General features: G+C 50.0%; 1 protein-coding gene across 1 annotated transcript in view; it reads left to right on the top strand.

Annotated features, from left to right (window-relative positions):
- Positions 1 to 19,355, top strand: part of RNFT2 (ring finger protein, transmembrane 2) — a 66,337-nt gene extending 46,982 nt beyond the window's left edge. Inside the window, exons 8-11 of the mRNA XM_008688931.2 lie at positions 6,003 to 6,152; positions 7,496 to 7,561; positions 7,696 to 7,797; positions 16,485 to 19,355. Of these exons, the coding sequence (XP_008687153.1) occupies positions 6,003 to 6,152; positions 7,496 to 7,561; positions 7,696 to 7,797; positions 16,485 to 16,619 (453 nt within the window). The 3' untranslated portion in view covers positions 16,620 to 19,355. The remainder of the gene's footprint in view (positions 1 to 6,002; positions 6,153 to 7,495; positions 7,562 to 7,695; positions 7,798 to 16,484) is intronic.
- The last annotated feature ends 453 nt before the right edge of the window (positions 19,356 to 19,808 follow it).

The following is a 19,808-nucleotide window of genomic DNA, read 5'->3' as shown; positions in this document are numbered from 1 at the left end:
AGAGACCTGGTTTGCCAGCACACCACTGCGTGTGTGGGTGTGTGTGTGTGTGTGTGTGTGTGTGTGTGTGTGTGTGTATTCAACCCCATATACAGATGAAGAAACTGAGGCTCAGAGCCATTAAATTATTGCCTAAAATCAACCAATTTAGTAGGTACAGATCTGACCTTGGAGTCCCAAATCCCATTCCCTTACCTGCTGTGCTGTGCTTTTGTAGATGAGAAAGTATGCACGGAGGAGATTCATAAACAGGCAAAGCTGTATAAATATTATGAATTGTGATGCAGAAAAAGACCTTTCATCCCTGTCTACCCATTCTTTATATATTACGCTGCTAACAACTATCCGATTATGTCTCCCCTCCCTCCTCACCCCCAGAGTTCTTCAAATCCTCTTTCCCACGTAAGTGCATTCTCAAAAATTCTGCTCCTCTGTTCATTTCTTCTGCTTCTCAGCAGCCCTCTCTCTTGCATTCACCACCCCCTCCCAGAGTCAGCCCTCTGTTGTTCCCTTGTTTCCCATTTCACTTCGTGTGTCCCCGTCCCCCCCACCCCCATCCTAGCAGTATGGAAGTCAGCATGGAATCCGCCTTCCCGTCTCTGCTGCTCCCGCCCCCTTTATCAGAATCCCGGCAGAGAACTCTGCGTGCCCCAGTCCGTTCCCCTTCAAGGGTGGCAGGTGGGGGGTGGGGGGGGACAGACGGCTCACAATCTGATCGCTTTTCCTTGCTCCCTGACACCCCAGAGAAACCACACATTCCATTTGGTGGTCGTCAGAAATAACATGCTTAAGAAACCTGGAATTACAAAGCTGCTTAATTAGAGAGTGATGGTTTCACTGGGATATGCCCAGTTTTCCCTGGGGGTTGTATCTCCTTCTCCAAGTGGCCCGCCCCCCCCCCAGCAGCTAATTGCTACCTTTAGCACGGTGCTGTGCAGACACTCACTGCCTTTATTTCATTGTCTGTGACATCGGTGCTTGCTTCTAAAGAGAAGTCCCCTCTTCCACCTCTCCTTCTCCATCAGCGAACTCAGAGAAGCTGACATGAGGAATGAGGGTGGAATGTCTAGCCTCAGAAAGGTCCCCAGTCACGAGATGAGCATCTCCTCTCGACCGGGAGCCAAATGCTCTTTGTGCTTATGGGGCTTACCATCCGGCGGGAGGGACGGACACTGAGATAATTTTGTGGCTATTATGAGAAGTGCTCTGAAGGAGTGATTTAGTGGGTATGTATGACAGGAGCCCTGGATGTGGCTAAGGACTTGGGGAAGTCTTTTCAGAGCACCTGACAGCTGACACCTGGACGACGAACAGGTGTTAGCTCGCTCTCCAGAGAGCAGGAGAAGTGAAGTAACTGAAGGAAGGACCAAGAAGCTGCCTCCTGAGCCTGCTCTGAAATTCTAGGGATGTCTGGAGTCCCCACCATGGTTTGACTTCTCCAGGTTCTGACGTTTTAGACCAGGGTTGGCAAGCCACAGGCCGCAAATCAAATATACCCTGATACCTGTTTTTGTAAACAAAGTTTTTTGGGAACTTTAGCCATGTCTGTGTGTTTACCTGTTATCTATAGCTGATTTTGTGCTACAAGAACAAAGGGGAATAGTTGTGAAAGAGACCTTATGACCCGTAAAGCCAAAGTATTCAGGATTTAGCCCTTTGCAGAAAAACATTGCCAACCCCTGATCTAGACCCGCTAGTGGGCAAGTAGGAAGCTTGGGGCCTGGACCAGGGAACTCGCCCACAGCTAATGGAACCTGAGAATTGTCCAAAGACAGTGACCAAGGCTGAATAAAGGCAGTACTAAGAAGGGGGGGTGGGGGTGACGGGATCTGAGCCCAGGCTGTCTGGCTCTTGAGGCTGCACTCCTAACCACCAAGCCAGGCTGGTTGGGCAAGATTTGCCCAAGAGACAGGGCACCTGGATGGCTCGGTTGGTTAAGCGTTTGCCTTGGGCTCAGGTCATGATCTCAGGGTCCTGGGATCCAGCCCTGCATCGGGCTCCCTGCTCAGCAAGTCTGCTTCTCCCTCTCCATCCGCCGTGCCCCCTGCTTATGCTCTCTCGCTTGCTCTCTCTGTCAAATAAATAAAATCTTTAAATTAAAAAAAAAAAAGATTTGCCTGAGAGGGGACAGCAGGGTCTGTCCCCAGAGTCAGCCAGATGCCAGCCTGTAGGGGTTTCCAGAGACACAGGGACATAGGACCTTTCATGAGGTGAAAGGCCTTGTGTCCTCACCCACCAGGAGGCCAGGCAGACAGAGTAGGAGGCTGCCCACCAAGATGGCACGGGGCCACCGTCTATCCTTTCGGTCACTTCTGAGCGTCTAGAACACCCGTTCCTCCTCATCCTCCCCACGTTTCCTTCATCATTCTGCTTCTTATCCACTAAAACAGTGCTTTTCAAACTCGAATGTGCACCCCAGATCACCTGGGAAACTGGTTAAAGTATAGGTTCTGTTTCAGCAGGTCTGGGGTGAGGTCTGAGATTTAGCATTTCTAACAAGCTCCTCAACAGTGCCGAGGTGGATGGACCAGGGACCACACTTTGAGTAGCAAGCCTTTCAAGATCCGCTTGGATGATACCTTCTCTTAGGTCTTAGAAGATTTACCTAATTGCTTCTCTGCTCCCACTCCCACCCCATACCTCAACTCAGGGCCCCCTCGTGCTCAGCTCTAGCCGAGTTGTACCACACTATATTATAATAATTTGTCTAGCGTCTATCTTACTCATTAGGTAGTGAGCTCCCTGAGGACAGGGACGAGGTCTTAGTCACCTTAGTATCTCCAGAGCCTCGTGCTGTGTCTGTCCAATAACGGAAGGTGGGGGGAGGAACATGAATGGATGGGAGAGAAAGTAGGAGGGAGGGAAGGAAGAAAGGAAGGAAGGATGAATACATCAATGGATGCATGGATGGGAGAGAAGAAGGAGAGGAAGAAAGGAAAGGAGCGTTCTCTGGAGGTTCAAGAATTCAAGAAGGAGCGACAAAAGCAAGTTAGGTTGGACGTTGGGAGAGACTGGACTGTTGGCCCAGAATGAGCTGGAACATGCAATAGTTGAGCCACCCTGGGTGAGAGCAGTTGAAAGCATGGGGCAGCTGAGGCTGAGGTGGTGCCGGAAAACAAAGCTCACAATATGGGTATTCAACAGAGCCTGGGGCCTGCTGTCAGGACATGGACAGAGCCTGAGCAGCCCTAGCCATCCGCTGAGCTGCTGTATCATCGTTTCTGCTCCCACCACACCACTGGCTTGTAAAACAAGCATGGCGGCCATCCTCCACATCTCTGCTCCCCAGTCACCTCCACCTTCCCACAGGCTGCAGAGGGAACCAGCATTCCCCTCTGGGGGATATGTCCAGGGGTCAGGGACTGGTGGGAGTCTGAAGGGGGGTAGAGGGCCCTCACAACAAGGATGCAGCCAAAGGGTCACAAAGGTGAGGCATTGGGGTGAGTAGACAACTGGATGCCCTTCCTTGGTCCTTAGCAGATGTGGGCACATCTGCTCCAAGGGTCCCCCCTCCTAGGCCCATCAAGATGGAATACAGTGGGGTAGATAGAAAGTCTCTGTCCTCCTCCCAGACATAATCATTTGATGGATAGGCAACATGTTTTTATCACCTTTTTCCCCCTCTAATGTAAACCTATCATATATGCTCAGTACAAAAAGAAAAAAGAAAAAAATGGAAAAGACAGGAAAACACAAAGAAAATAAGTGTTTCTGCATTTATGGGGCACATTTCCACTCAGAACTATTATGTGACTATTTATTTGAGTCAATAGATATCCTTCGCCAGGATAATTTCTTACCTTTCCATTTTGGAATTTTAGACTTAAAGTTGCAAAAATAGTACATAATCTCACCACATATCCTTCCCCCAGCTCCCCCTAATGTTAACATCTAGTATGACCACAGTACAATTAGCAAAGCCGGAAAATTAACATTGTTGCCGTTACTATTAACGGAATTACAGACTTTACCAGACTTTGCCAGTTGTCCCACTAACGTCTCTTTCATAGTCCAGGGATTATCGAATCCAGGATCCCACATTGCATTCATCTGTCATATCTGCTTATTCTTCTCCGACCTGACAGTTTCTTGATCTTGTCTTTGTCTTTTGTGACCTTGACCCTTTTGACGAGTGCTGGACATTTCTTTTGCAGAATGACCCTTCATTGGGATGTGTCTTTTATTCATTCATGACTCAATTCAGGTTTTATAAATTGTTGACCAGAATAACCCCAGAAGTGACACTATGTTCTTCTCAAGGCATCACATCAGGGGGTCCAGGCTGTCCATATAACTTACTGCTGGGGGTGTAAGCCTTGATCACATGGTTCACGTGGTATGTGCTGGGTTTCTTCACAGTCAGGTTTTTCAGGATAATGTTTGAATGGCTGTATGGCTTTCCATTATAGATCTCCACCATAACCAGACCATCTTGTTGTACATTTATTTACTTGTGTCTGTTTGTACCGTTACAAAGAAGACTGCCGTGACCATTCTTACGCATCTCAGCACACATCCCGGATTGTTAGGATAAATTCCTAAAAATAGAATTGTTGGAGCAAGTGCTGTTCGCATTTTTTAAGGCTATGTGTGCCTGAGGCAGGGATGGCTGCTTCTTTCTGTTTGTTTGTTTCTTTGTTTTGATCAACGTTATTGCGGTGTAATTTAAATACAAAAAGTGTGCTGATTTGAAGCATGTATTTCAATGAGTTTTGGCAAATGTATATACTTTTGTAACACCATCCCAATCACATTATAAAATATCTCTATCACTCCCCAAAATTCCTTGATGCCCTTTATAGTCAGTCCTCCTCCTCACCCCAGGCAACCGCTGATCTCATTTCTCTCACTAGTGTTAACCTATTCCAGGATTTCATATAAACGAGAATTGTACAATATATATTCCCTTATAACTGTCTCCTTCGATTGGACATAATGCATGAGATTCATCCGTGTTGTTGTCTAGGTCAGTCTTCTGTTCATTTTTATTGCTGAGTGGTATTCTGTTGTATAAATATACCACAATTCATTTATCCATTCTTCCACTGAGGGATGTTTGGGCTGTTTCCAGTTTGGAGGGATTATGAATAGAATTGCTATATGATCATTTGCATATAAGCACACATATATTTTCCTTTCTCTCGGGTCCATATCTAGAAGTGGAGATGCTGGGTCATAAGAAGGTGTATGTTTAACTTTATTAGACACAACAGGGTGGGGTTACTTTCATCTTATTTTATAGCTCAGACCACAGAAAGTGGGAGGGACTTGTCCCAGGGCAAAGGGGGGAAGGGAAATAGAATTGTGGAGGACTGCTCCGTGCCAGGCATAGTGCTGGATGCTCTCCATGAATCTTCAGAGCAACCCAGTAAGATAGGAGTTGTGGTTCCCATTCTGTAGATGAGGAGGCTGGGGCCCATGAACTTGCAGCAACACAAGCTTCGAACCCTGCCCTGTCTGAATCCCAAATGCATCCCCTTTGCCCAGATGCCCTCCTGCCTCCTTGCAGACAGTAGGTGGTGGAGCTGGGAAGGAGAACGCATCTCCCTCTCCACCTCTAGGCCTGCCCTTACGTGCGTCCTGTTGTCCATCCAGCCCAGGCCCCGGAGGCTGGGCCCCCATGATGCCTGGGTCAGCCCTCGAGACCAGGGCAATCTGTGTGTGGGGCCAGGGACGGTGCCCCCAAAGCCACAGCAGGCACCAGGGAGTGACCCACACTCCAGCCCTCCGACAGAAGTGTCCAGTTTCTCCCTCCCTGAAATGCGATCCTCAGAGCTTTGCTCCTCGGGGCTGGTGGGCAGTGGGTGAGGGCAGCAGGCAGGGGCCACGTCTCCCCGGCCATATCGCAAACCCATTAGGAGCAGGTCTGAGTGCTTTCCAAAGCTGATTAATGGCCTGCCTGTGACCTGGAACGTCATTACTGCCCAGGCTAGGGGACCCCCGGCTGAGTCCTTTGGGTCTTTTACAGCTAATAATAATTGATGTTTTCTGTGTGGTTGCAGGGAAAGTTCTATCTGGTCATTGAGGAGTTGAGCCAGCTGTTCCGATCGCTTGTCCCCATCCAGCTGTGGTATAAATACATCATGGGGGATGACTCCTCCAACAGCTACTTCCTCGGAGGGGTCCTGATTGTTCTCTACAGCCTCTGCAAGGTAAGGTGGGCAGGGGGGCCAGAGGGCTGGCCTGGGGAAGGTCCATGCATTTGCTGGGCCTCGGGGGCAAGTGGGGAGCTTGGAATCTTTTTTTTTTTTTTTAATGGTGGTAAAATGCACACAACACAAAATGAACCACTAACCATCTTACGGTGTGCAGCTCAGTGGTGTTGAGCTGGTTCACAGGGCTGTACCACCCCCACCTCTAGTTCCAAGACATTTTCATCACCCCAAGAAGAAACCCTGTACCCATTAAGCCGTCTGCCCCCATTCCTGCTCACTACCCTCCCCTAGCCCCTGGCAACCACCAGTTTGCTCTCTGTCTCCATGGACTTGCCTATTGTGGACATTTTGCATAAATGGAATCCTCCACTATGTGGTCTTCTGTGGCTGACTTCTTTCACTTAGCATCATGTTTCCAAAGTTCATCCACATGGTGGCATGTAGCAATACTTCATTCCTTTTTGCGGTGAAATCCACCCTAATTTCTTGCCCATAAAGCTCACCAGATGCTCTCCCTTCACCTTTTTCCATTATTACTCCCATATTTATGGGCGAGGAGATGGGGGCCTAGAGAGAAGCAACTTGCCCAGCATCACTCAGCTAAAGACATAACAGAATGAGTGTCAAACCTGGGCAGCCTGCTTCTAAAGCCCGGAGCTCTTACTCGTAAACGACACTGCCCCCCCGCCCAGACTTGTTTCCCTTCCTCCTAAATTACATATCCTCAGGTCTGCAAGTCAGGATGCAGTACTTCTCTTTCGAGCATGGGTACAAATTGGGTACTAACCGTAAACACATCCTCCTCTTTCTCCTCTCTTCTCTGTTTCTGGCTCTAGAGGATGCTGGGGGAATGTGCCCTGCCCTGCCCTGCCCTGCCCTTCCCTTCCCTCCCCTCCTCTCCCCTCCCCTCCCCTTCCCTTCCCTTCCCTTCCTCCCAGCAGGACTAGCCGGGCAGTCCATGCCCAGTCAGCCACTGGGGCTTCTCTTGCCTGCTAATTCTGATCGACTGGTAGTGCCTGACTGGAGGGCTGGCTGGGCTCAGAAGCAGGGTGCTGTGATTGGTTAGCAATGCCTGTGCTGGGCTTGGCAGGGGGAAGAGGAAGGATGTGTGTCATGTATTGGCTCTCCTGGCCCAGGTGGCAAGGGAGACTATCGACATAAGGCAGCAAGCCAGATGCCAAGCAAAAGTGATGGGGATGAGGAGTTCCGAAGGGGCTAGTGTGTCCTGAAAATGTTCATCGTCAAAGACAAAGGGTCAGTGGGGGTTGTTTAGGAGCGGTGAGAGAGAGACCCTGAACAGTCCATGGAGACTTTCAGCCATCACTCTCCTCTCTTTTCAGTCATTCGACATCTGTGGTCGTGTGGGCGGAGTGAGGAAAGCCCTGAATCTTCTCTGCACCTCCCAGGTGAGCTGACTTCAAATGGCCCCTACTGAGATCAAAAGAACCAGGAGCCGGAAACGGCTCTCACCGTGCTTCTGAGGGCATCGCTCTGGTGAGGGTCCACAGCTGGGCTTCTCTCTCTCTCCTCCCTCAAGCAGAACTACGGCGTCCGGGCCACTGGGCAGCAGTGCACAGAAGCTGGTGATATCTGTGCCATCTGCCAGGCTGAGTTCCGGGAGCCTCTGATCCTCATGTGCCAGGTGAGCGGGGCGGGGCAGGGCGGAGCCATCGGGGAACAGAGGCTGAGGGACCTCTGGGGCCGTGTTCCCATGCAGAAGTCCCATGTGCCTCTCCCGCCACCAAATCTTGGGGCTCTGGGATGGGGCTTTGGGAATAGTGTGGTCAAGACTGGAGTCAGATCAGACCTGGGTTCAGATCTCAGCTCTGCTTCTTACTAGGTGGGTGGCCTTGGGAGGTTGCTTCACCTCTCTGAGCCCTGGATTTATCAGTCAACCATTAAAGATGAAAAATTTAGTGTGGTGTAGTCAAAACCGCCGGACTAGGAATCCCAGCAGCACTCTGGGCCCTGCAAGGGTAAATCACTTCATCTCCCTGAGCCTCGGTTTTTCTCGTTTATAAAATGGGCATCATAATACCTACCTCATCGAGCTATGATTATGATTAAATGAGATCATTGAGGAAAGAGCTAAATTTGAATTAGTCACCCATAAAAATGGCTCTTGTTAAAATTCTTATCGTCACTGTAATTACTATTACTGTCTGTTTTCGTTATTAGTTGTGGCCCACTGACCCATAGCAGGAAGTACTGGTTACTCCCTTTAACTCCCTAAACATACCCCTCCTCCTGCTCCTGACATCGGGGGCTAAGATGTGAGTTCAGCAGGTGTGTATGCAGCAAAGCATCCTATCAGATAGCGGGGAGGGGAGGCAGAGGGCACACAGACCCTGTTCCCGGCTCTGACAGCTCTCGGTCTCCTTGGGGAGACACACATACATAAATAACTATGAAACAAGGCAAGCAGTGATAAGTGCTGTGTAAGAGAGATTCATGCAGCATCCCGGGGGACTGGGACAGAGAGCCATGAGCTCCAGGCTGGGAAGGCTTTTTGCAGGAGGCACAGCCCGCACACCGGTAGGAATGGGAGCACGGATGCTCCCCTGTTCGGCGACCACCACCAACCCCCACCTAGGGCTCAGAGGGGAGGAGGTGAGGTCCTTTTTTGGCATCAGCAAAATTTCTTCTTTTATTGCTATTTGGGGGCTGCTAGGAAGTTTGTTTTTTACATTTTATTTATTTTTAAACGGAGAATATAGTTGCATGACTCAAAATTCGGACTGAGGAACTCATGAGTTGGGAGTCAGGGGGCTACATGCAGCGTGGGACCTGGGTTGGATCCTGGAACAGAGAAGGGACACAAGTAGGAAAACCAGTTTGAGGTCCTCCAGATAGAGTTGGGAATTCAGTGGTTAGTCATGTGTCAATTGGGGTTTCTTGTCTTTGATGGAGAAGTAAAGCGAGTAAAGCAAGCTGATGATATTGGGGAATCGAAACTTAGTGAGGGGGCTAAACTAGGACTCTCTATACCATCTTTGCAACCTTTAGGTAAGTCTAAAATTATTCCAAAGTTAAAAGTTCATTTTTTTTAAATGTTTTAAAGATACAAAAAGGAAAATGGTGACTGGCCTCCTACCCTCCCCCCAGCTCCCTAATTTCCTTTATATCTTCGTGGAGATGCTTTATAGAATTAAAACACTATATACACACACACACGTGTGTCATTTTCAGAAAGACCTCTGTTGTAGCACATTCTCCCCAAGCTGTGTTCTGCATCTTTCCTCTTTGACTGGAAACTCTGTCTTAAGAGACCGCTCCTTTGCGTTTCCTCCCCCTCTGTGGACGAACCACCGCTGGTTTTATCATTCCCCATGGACGGGCATTTAGTAGCTTATAATCTTCTGTAATTACAATGGTGGCTGTCCTAAGAGGTCAGAAATGGGGAGATCTACGGCACCTACTTGGGCCCATCTTGTCGACTGAGTGAGTTGATGCCAGGGAAGCATTTAGAGCTACACCTGGCACGTGGTCAGGGCTCAATCCATATCGGCTCTTATTGGCACGCATTCCATTCCACACACGTGCGAGCTCTTGATAGGATAAATTCCTAGTGGTGGAATTACGAGGTCAGAGGGTATCCAGTTTTGACAGATATTGCTAAATTGCCCTTCATAAAGAGTGTATCCGTTTACGCTCCCAGTACAGAGAGCGACACGACCTCTTGCTCCCCTCACTTACCAACACACTGCGCGCGTTCCAGCCTTTTCTGAGCCTGGCCAATCTGACAGGTGACAAACGCGATCTCAGTGCAGTTTTAATTTGCATTTCCCTAATTACGAGTGCACTTGAGCATCTTTTCATATGGTTCGGAGACATCTGTATAGCCTTCTCAGTGGCAGTGATTATTTGAACATGATGTCAAGGTGAAAGCCTTGCTTCTTCCTTTCTGGCACTCCCTCTCAGCCTTCGTGTGCTTGTTTCTCTCCCACTCTTCTCCTGGTGTCAACGACGTCTTCCCAAAGCTGGATTCGAATTCCTGGGAGGGTTGTCCCAGATCTAGGTGCACCGGTCACACACGGCAGTGGTTGGAGCCCACGGTCCTGGCCAACCCGGTCTCGCTCTGCTGCCGGGAGCCGGGACTGGACTGGCAGAGATGACCTACGCAGGCAAAAGGGCCTCACTAATTCCTGAGCGCTTTGAATGAATGAATGAGTCAAGTGTTTCTTCCTCGGTCAGAGTCTTCCCTGACTCCACTTCCCCGGACTAGCTGGTGCTCCCAGCAGTATGGCCTCAAAGATCCTTGTGTTTTTCCTTCATAGCAGTTATCCCAGTTGTCGGCTAGTTAATTGGGCAACTGGTCGTGTAAGGTCTATCTCATCTTTGCCAAAGCGTAGGCAAACTTGAGAGTGGTGACCGTGTCTGTCTTGTTAGCAGGAGAATCATAGTACTGACTCAGTAAATATTGGAAGGAAGGAAGGAAGGAAGGAAGGAAGGAAGGAAGGAAGGAAGGAAAGGAAAGGAAAGAATGGGGTAGATGGAATGAGATAGGTGGGCTGAGATGGATGGATTAATGGATAGATGGATGGTTGGGATGGAGATGGATGGTAGCCAGGTGGAGGGGGGATAGATGAGTATAAAGGTGCATGGAAAGAGGTATAAGTGTGTGGATGACTGAGTAGATGGACCCATGGATGGACATCTGGGTGGGTGAATAGATGGGGAGATGGGGAATGGATGGGTAGATGAATGAATGGGTAGATGGATGGATGAATGGATAGATGAACAGGCCAGATGAATGAGTGGGTAGATGAAGAGCTCACCAGGCTAAAGGAACATCCTATCTGTTCTTCAAAGGGATATCAAATTAAGCACAGTGTGTCACTCACACATATGCCCCGCCTCCCTCCTCACCACCCATCAGAGCCTGGGAAGCCGATTGTCAATGGAAGCTGCTCAGGCAGACCCTGAGCTCTCCACTAATACAGACGCACTTGCCCAGTTAGTCCCTCCCCAAGTACCTGTGGCATGCCTCCTGCCAGGCGACGGGGCATCAAGGAAAGGGCACCTTCAACACACAGTCAGAAACTTGGCTTATTTAAGGGATTTTTTCCAAAGAGAAAAGTCAGAGTGCAATTAGTTCTTGGTCACTACGCGTTTGTTTTGTTTTTGTTTTGTTTTGTGTGAGTGTTGATAATGTAAAGGAAAGAGGGCAAGAGAACGCTGACTCCTGTTGATTGTGTCCTTATGGGTGCCCCATACTTACTGCTTTGTAACAGGCCTTACTCGTTTCCATCCTTCCAGACACCTTGTGGGGGAAACAGGGACCCTCTTTTACAGAGAAGGAGGTGGGCTCAGCAAGGAGAAAAGACAGACTTGCCTGAGGTCCCCCTGCTTCTCGGTAGCAGAACCAGAGCCCCGGATTCCAGAGGCCAGGACCCTTCCCCCAGATGCGGCCTCCTGCTTTGAGATGTTCTCAAGGCTGCATTCAAAGAGTAGACCCTTTTCCCGGAAATGCCTAGGAGCATGCTGTGCCCTGTGCGGCTAAGCGTGTGTGCGTCACCTCCAGGGACTGAATGAACAGCTGAGCTGGGCTTAGACTCGGCACCTGTGATGACTCCTCCATCCATGCGTTTACGCACCAGGTGCTTTCCAAGCACCGACAGCGTCCCAGCACTAACTTTGCAACCCTAGGTAACGCGTTTCTTTGCGGCACTGACCCTCCATGTCCTCTTGTCATCCAGGAATGAAAATGCTCGCCCTGAGCAGCTTGCAGGCTCTTTAATACAGTCGAATGAGATGACGTGTAGATCTATGTGTGGGTTTTGGAAAGCATAGCGTGCTTTGCTGATTCTCAGTGGAAGTGTTTAATTCTAAAGCTGGACCAAGGTGGCCAGGTTTGTGAGATTCAGGAGGGTCTGTGGTTAGCTCTGTGTGTGTGTGTGTGTGTGTCCCTTGTCTGATAGTAGCCCCACTTTCAGTAATGTCGTTTTCCCAGTCAAGTGCTACAAACATCCCTCCCCACATTCTGCATGTGTGACCAGTATAAATAGAACGTAATGGGCGAGAGTGTTTGCTATGGAGGCAGACACTTCTTATATCAGTTACCCGTTGCTGCCTAACAAATGAGCCCGACACTCCCCGGCTAAAAGCAACTAGCATTTATCATCTCAGAGTTTACATGAATCAGCAATCCAGGCACACACAGCTGGGTCCCCTGCTTCAAAGTCTCTCCCAGGCTGCAGTCAGGACACCAGCCAGGGTACCATGGGGAAGAATCTGCTTCCAAGCTCAGTCATGTGGCAGTGGCGGGATTCAGTTCCTCGTGGGCTGTAGGACAAAGCCTCCGTTCCTCGCTGGTAGGTGTGGCCAGAAGCTACCCCAGCTTCCTTGTTGCACTGACTTCATCAGAGTGAACATGTGGGAGGCCCAAGAAAGAGTGTGAGACGGAAGGCCCTGTCTGCTGTAATCTAATCTCAGAAGTGACATCCAGTCCTCTTTACTGTATTCCCTTGGTTTGAAGCAAGTCACTGAGTACAGCTGCATTCAAGGGGAGGGTACGGGCCACACAGGGTGTGAATCCCAGGAGGAGGAGATCCCTGGGAGTCATAGTAGAAGTCAGCCTACGGCATCCCTGAAGTTGAATTCCAGCCTCACTACCTAGCAGCTGTGTGCCCTTGAGCAGGTGGCTCTCCCTCTCTGAGTCACGTTGGTCTGTGAGCTGTTGTGAGACTGTACGTAAAGGACGTGAGCAGTGCCTGGCACAGCATTTGTGCTCAATGAGGAAGAGGGCCCGTGATCATTACCTGTCCTCCTCACCAGAACAATCCACCCAGACCTGTCCTGGCTGCTTCCTTCTTTCTCAACTCATACCAAACACCAAGTGCTGGGCTAGGAGATGCCCCTGTCCCATCCAGAGCCTCCTCTCTCTCATGAGGGTTAGCTTCTGTGCTTGTGGGGGCTCTTGTCCCCAGCCCTCACTTTACCCACCTGCTCTGAATCTTTGAGCAAAACTTAGGGAATCCGGATAGAATTCAGGGGGAGGGGAGGGTGGCCCATCTGACCCCAGGGGCTCCTCACCTGCCTCCGTGCTCCAGGAGACACAGCCAGGGAACCGTTAACGACCTAGTGCCACCTGCCTTCCCCACTAATCATAAACCCACCCAATCCTACGCTTCCCCGCCCAGGGGGGCCCCTCCTCCCCCTCCCTCTGTAGGGGCTCATCCTTCTCTCCAGATGCTGGAAGCGGGCCCAGGTGATGACCTCCTCCAGCTGGGCCCCTGGATCGATGAGTGTTCTTTGAACCTCTTTATTTGGCACTAGATTCCATCCTGCCTAATTCTCTGAGGAGGAGACTGTGAGCTTCCGGAGAGTAGTGGCCCGGTCTAAACCATCCTGGTTTCTCCAGAATCTCCCACCTTACCTACCTGGGAAGGCATTCCTTTGTCAGCTGCATTTACAGAGTCCCTGCTGTGTGCAGGCGGGCTAGGCAGTGGGAACACAACAGTCGTTGCCCTGGCGAAGTTTACCAGCCAGAGGGCAGTGCAAATGGTAAATGAGCAGTTAGAAGAGTGGTTCTCAGAGTGTGGCCCATACCCCCTGGCATTCCCGTTCATTTTCATGTGCTTGTGGAATCTTGTGTTTTCAATAGATCCTGGTTTCAATTTCTAATACAGTAAATATAGCCAGATTTGACCCACATACACAAAAGCTCTTTGAGATCTTCAGTGATTTTTTAAGACTGTAAAGGGGCCTTGGGCCCAAAACATTTGAGAACCGCTGAAGGAGATGTGCGAGAGCCTCGTGAATGTTTTTTGAATGAAGGAATGAAAAGCTGCTCATGTCCTGTTCACCTGACTCAAGTATTGAGCTTCCCGTGAACAGGACTTGTGTTGCTTTCTTCTACGTAAGTACCTCCTTTTCCTGGGGAACAAGGTTAAGTCTCATTCAGTCGTTGAGCAAACATTTCCTGAGCACCTGCCACATGCTCAGAACCGTGCTGGGAGCGTGGTCCCTGCCCACCAGAAGCCCTTAATGCAGTGAACAAGACAGATGAGTTTGCGGATCATTCCAGAGGTGTGAGTGTGATGCTGGAGAGAGGCCTTCCCCAGGAGGAACCTGGAAGGGGAAGGCACATTCAGCACTTCCATTTGCAGGAGACAGTAAGGCATGGAGGACAGGGGACATCACGGAGAAGGAGAGGTGTGATGGCTTGGGCTAAGTCTTCTGTAAGAAGTAGGCACCCACCAGCTGATAAGAATGGAGGAAGGGCGTATAGGCATCCCAGACAGACATTACAGCTTGCCCTGAGGCTTAGCAGTATGACTCAGCTTTGCACTGCTAGTCATCCAGTGTGTCAGTGACATCGGCCACCCCCGGGGGACTGATGAGGGGGAAGGGGGAGGGCACCATTACAGAGGGTCTTGAGTGCCCTGGGTGGGAGTCTAGAGAAGCTGCTGGGCCTGCTGACCCCTGGGTCCTGCCCTTCAGACCATGGTGAGCGTCCAGGCACAGCCTTCGAGCCTCTGTGTGGCCTGCTCACCTCTTGCTGCCCACTCCCTGCACTTTCCTGCTGTGGCCACACTGGCCATCCTTGAGTGCCTCCACGCCCTCCCATCTCAGGAGCTTGGCACAGCTGCTCCCTTCAGCCTGGAATGCTCTATCCCTACCCCCCTCTCTTCACCCATTCAACTCCTAAACATCCCTCAGGCCTTAACACAAGTGTGCTCCCCTCCAGGAAGCCTTCCTAGACTACCCCCTGGATCAGACTGGTCCCCTGTTGCATGGAGCATCATGGAGTTCTCCTTTAGAACACTGTTTACAGTTAGACACCTACTGCACACCGTGCTAGGAATGGGTTTACAAGAAGCTTATAGTCTGTCAGGGAGAGACAGATAATAAACAATAAATAGATAAAATGTAACAATAATCCTTACTGTGTAATAGCCAACATTGATAGCATACTTAACTATTGACCAGGCATTGTTCTAAGTGCTTTTTAATTTAATCTTTTAAAACTTTTTAAGAACATTGTATTTGGATTTTCATATTATCATTTTAAGTTATCAGTTTTATTTTGAAAAAATTCAAAGCTGCAGAGCAAAAGGATAGTAGAATGAACACGCTTTTATCTGTTATGTAGATTCACTAATCATTAACCTTTTACATTTGCCTTTTCTTAATGTAAATGTTTTTCCCCCTTGCCTGTTGAGAATAAGTTGGTGACATTTTGATTCTTCATCTGAAAATATTTCCGTGTTCACCTTTGAAGAACAAGAACATCCTCTCCCATAACTGCAATTCCACCGTCACATTCAGGAAATTTAAAATTGATGTAAACTATATCTAATATGTGGTATATATCCAGATTTCTCCACCTGTCTTCAAAATATCCTGCATAGCTGGGGTTTTCCCCCAGCCAGGCTCCAACTGAGAATCGTATGCTGCCTTTGACTGTTATGTCTAAGCACTTTTAATGTGAAGCAATCTTCCTATAAGTGAAGTACTCTTAGCATTTTGGGGGGCCCCTGGCTGGCTCAGTCAGTAGAGCATGGGACTCTTGATCTTGAGGTCATAAGTTTAAGCCCCACATCGGGCATTGAGCTTACTTAAAAAAGAGGAAGGGAATTCCCTCCACTTCCTCCTGACCTTCTCCCATTTTACAGATCAGAAAACTGAGGCATTGGGAGGTTAAGTCATTTGTCCAAGTGATATGGCCAGAAAGTGGTAGAACTCATTGATATTCCCAGTCTCCCTGCCTTTCTCTTAACCCTTGAGCTCTGTTCTCAACCCAGCGGCTAAAGGCATCTTTTAAAAATGCATATCCTGTTCAGGTCACTCCTCTGCTCAAAGCCCTACCATGGCTCCCTACTTCTTTCCAAATAAAAGCCAAAGGGCCATAGAGCCCTATGCAATCTGTATCCCACCATAGCTTCTCTGACCTCAGCCCCAGCCTTCCACCCTCCAGCCCCAGGCTCAGCAGCACAACGGGCATACTCCTGCCTCAGGACCTTTGCACAAGCCATTCCTCTCTTCCTGTAGCACTCTTTTCCCAAAGATCCTCAGGGCTCAGTCTTCACCCAAATGTCAGTATTCAGTGAAAGTCCTCCTGGCCCCCCATGCTGAACACAGCAGCCCTCCCAAGCACTCCCTATCCCCTTCCCCCAGCCTTTTCTTCTCAACACTTATCACTGATGTCCTCTACATTTTGGAGATTCATGTGGCCAGTCATCTCCCCAAGTAGAGTGCAAGCTCTGTGAGGGCAGGAGTCGTCTGTCTTGTTCGCTGCTATGTCCCCAGCTCCTAAGACTGAGGCTGGCACACAGGAGACACTGGGTGAAGTGTCCCCAGTCGTACTGCTTGCTGTCCCCACAGCACGTGTTCTGTGAGGAGTGCCTCTGCCTCTGGCTGGACCGGGAGCGCACCTGCCCGCTCTGCCGCTCGGTTGCCGTGGATACCCTGCGCTGCTGGAAGGATGGGGCCACTTCGGCACACTTCCAGGTGTATTAGGGCTGAAGAACGAGGAATCCTAGCTCCCAGGCACGCTCTGGGAGCCAAGGGATGGCCAGCATGATTGGGTCCGGCTCTTGGGAACTTCCTGGAACACAGGCCTCAAGCATTTACGATCCTGCCTCCTGCCTTTCTCCATCTCTTTCCCTAAAGCCAGGCCCCCATCCTCCCGACCGTCACCTTCCTCTTCTGTCATGTGGCATAGCACGTGCATCCTTAGTGCGGCCGTTCTTCCCCTACAAGCCTCCTGGCTCAGACTTGGCCTCCTCCCGGGTGGGTCTCCTGCGCCCTCCAAGGGAAGGGACTGGTGATAGACAGGTCCTGCCTGTTGTTACTTTAACTCATGGTGATCTGATGCTGTACCCAGGGAAGGGCCTGGAGATCACTGCCTCTCCCCAGATGGCGCAGGTCTGCAGATTAGAACCACTGTGGAGCATTTCGCAAATACAAATGCCGGGCCCCACCTTGTCCCTGCAATAACTGAGTGTACCAGGCACTTCGTGCCGGCTGAGCACCCTGCTCAGATGACCTCTCGTAATCCTCGCACCAGTCCTGGGCTGGAGGCACTGTTGTTTCTTTGTCTTTACAGATGAGGAAACTGAGGCACAGAGCTCCACGTGGTAACGTCCCCAGGGTCACCCAGCTAGCAGTGGCGGACCCTCTGTCTGGCTTCAGAGCCCACACTCTCAACCACCAGGCTCACCCGCTGCTCAGACACTGCAGGCGTGGGGCCCGGCAGACGTGGTTTTTTAGAAGCACAAGAGGTGATTTTGATGCCCATCCCACAGCCCAGGTGCACAGCCCAGGTGCACAGCACATTTGGTTTGGGCCGCACGGAGGATGCCAACGGGGAGCACTGGCTCTGGAAATCTAGCTGTGGCTGGATTCATGGGAAGAGTTGGTCTTTAAAATCGCTGTTTTGCTGGGCTCTGGCTGGGACGCTCAATGGCATTGGGCATCAGGAATGGCCAGCTTCAGTCCCAGTGCAGATATCACTGGGTCTCCACACCTGTCTTCATTTCTCTCCTTCTCCTTCTGTTCTTGTCCTTTCCCTCGCTTAAGTCTCAGCCTGTCAACAGTGCCTGTGGCCATCGCCTTCTCCCCTGGTGGCCTTGAGAGCAAAATGAACGATCCACGTTATGGATTTTTCCACAAGCCAAGATGGTGGCATAGAGGGCAGTAGCAGTCAGAGTTTCTGTAATCTCTATAGCAGAGCTGCTAAGCTCTGTAAAGAACAGCTTCTCCACCTGTGAGACCGTCCCTGCTTTGAATGTGAAGACGGCACAGGTGATCACTTAGAAGCTCCTGGAATCTTGCCTGCCCTAACCCTCTCCCCACTCTGTTCACTCACCATCAAGCTCAGCACAATGGGCTGGTGCCAGCAGCGTTACAGAGAAATCAATCTTGTGGCTCGTGAGCAGATTAGCAACAAAGCCCCAGCAGAAATGGTGGGAGACTGGCTGCCACCTCTCTCTCAGCCAGTAATAACAAGCCCAACCCATCCCTAATAGTTTCAGGACATTTGCCCCTGTGTGCTCTCAAGCCAGGACCTTTTCCTGTGCCTGACATCCCTGGCTCTTTCCTGGTACCCAGCAAGACATCCCTTCCAGGGCAGCATGGCATCTTTCAAGCTCTGTTACTATGGCAATGGCTACGATGTTACAGTCCCACTTGCCTGGATAATCAAGTCGGAAGGGGAAGCGGAGGGAAAAGGGGTCCGGGTGAATGCGGCTGCTCTGGTCCCCCTGCCTTGAGAAAGAACCAAAGGGAAGCAACAGGAGCTTCTGTGACTGGTTTTTATCAGAAAGATCACCCTGCCTGCAGAGGCCATCAAAGAGACACAAGAAATTGGAGCTGGAGATTTATTAACGTGCTAGCTTGTGACAGAGTGAATAGAGCAGAATTCTGATTCCAAACTCGGCATGACTTTGGGAAGTCACTTCACCTCCCCATAGCCATCTCCAGGATGGTGAAACCTTGTGTATTATCTGCTGGAGCCAGAGAAACTAACAATGTAGAGTAGTGGGGAAGGTACCCGGGGTTTTGCCGGTTTCACTCATGCCACCAAAAGAAGAGAAAAGAAACCCACACATCTCTAACATTCTTCAAATAGCGAGCCATGCCTCTGACGTTACAAACAGTGTCACACACGGGATACTTGAGGGCAGGTGGGATGATTTAGTTTAGGATTTTACTTATTCATTTCCTATCCTCTGGGGGAAGGTTCCATCTGGAGGTTTTCTTTTGAATGGGAGGAACTTCTGCCCTAAGGAGGAACAGTAGCCAGTGAAGTCTCCCAAACACCGGGCTGCATCGGTTCCCCACCATGAGGGCAAAAGCAGCCAAGGGTTGTCATTGGGAAAGAAGAACATTCTCCATTGCCCATCCTGGCTCTACAACTCCTTTCTTATAAGCAGGATTAATCACGTATCAGGTTGGAGTACCTGCCCTTAATATTTTATGATTCACTGACTCACGTTCCTGAAACTCTTGGAAATGGCCCTCTTAATGTAAAAGATGTTGGGCATAATAAATGTGAGAATAAAAGGGCAGGCTTTGGACCTGGATGGAACAGGCTCATTACCTTCGTAAGAGGAGAATGTGAGAGATGCTGGGAGGCACCAGGTGCCTAAGACTTTGGGCTGGGCTCAGCGAGCCCTGAAATCTCTACGTAATTTTGCTCTGGGCTGAAAAGAGCTGCCCTTGGTGTTTTTAATGTTCCCTTAAGTTCCCTTCTACTAATAAACATCATCTGTCGATGAAACTTGGGTTCGTGGTCTCAAGTCTCCGTTCGCCTCTTGAAGCCGGGTGGGACTGTTGGAGAAGAAAAGCCGAGAAGCACCTCATGCAGTGGGGGGTTGTCTGCTGTTGGTTTTTCCCTCAAGCAGATCCGTTGAGTTGCACATGCTTTATTAAGGAAGTGCTCCCAGGAGAAACCAGTAAGGGAGGGGGAAGAAACCAAACAAGAGGGTGACTTTCAGAGAAGTCCCAGCTGCATGTGGCCCCTCCGAGCTCTAGAGCAGCAGCTGCATTCCAAAGTCTGCCCCACCCTGAGGTTTTCTACGCGTACACCCTCAGTCCTTGGATATGGGTTGCTGGTGGAGGAGGCCCCGAGCCTCTGAAGGGGCCACGTGCCACAAAGCACACAAAAGTGCAGGATGGGGATGCAGAACTGGTAGAAGACGTCAG

Source organism: Ursus maritimus, unplaced genomic scaffold (genome assembly GCF_017311325.1).
Source record: "Ursus maritimus isolate PB19 unplaced genomic scaffold, ASM1731132v1 scaffold_33, whole genome shotgun sequence".
Classification (NCBI taxonomy): Eukaryota; Metazoa; Chordata; class Mammalia; order Carnivora; family Ursidae; genus Ursus; species Ursus maritimus.
The sequence above is the reverse complement of the archived record's forward strand: the minus strand, read 5'-3'. Positions and strand labels throughout refer to the sequence as shown.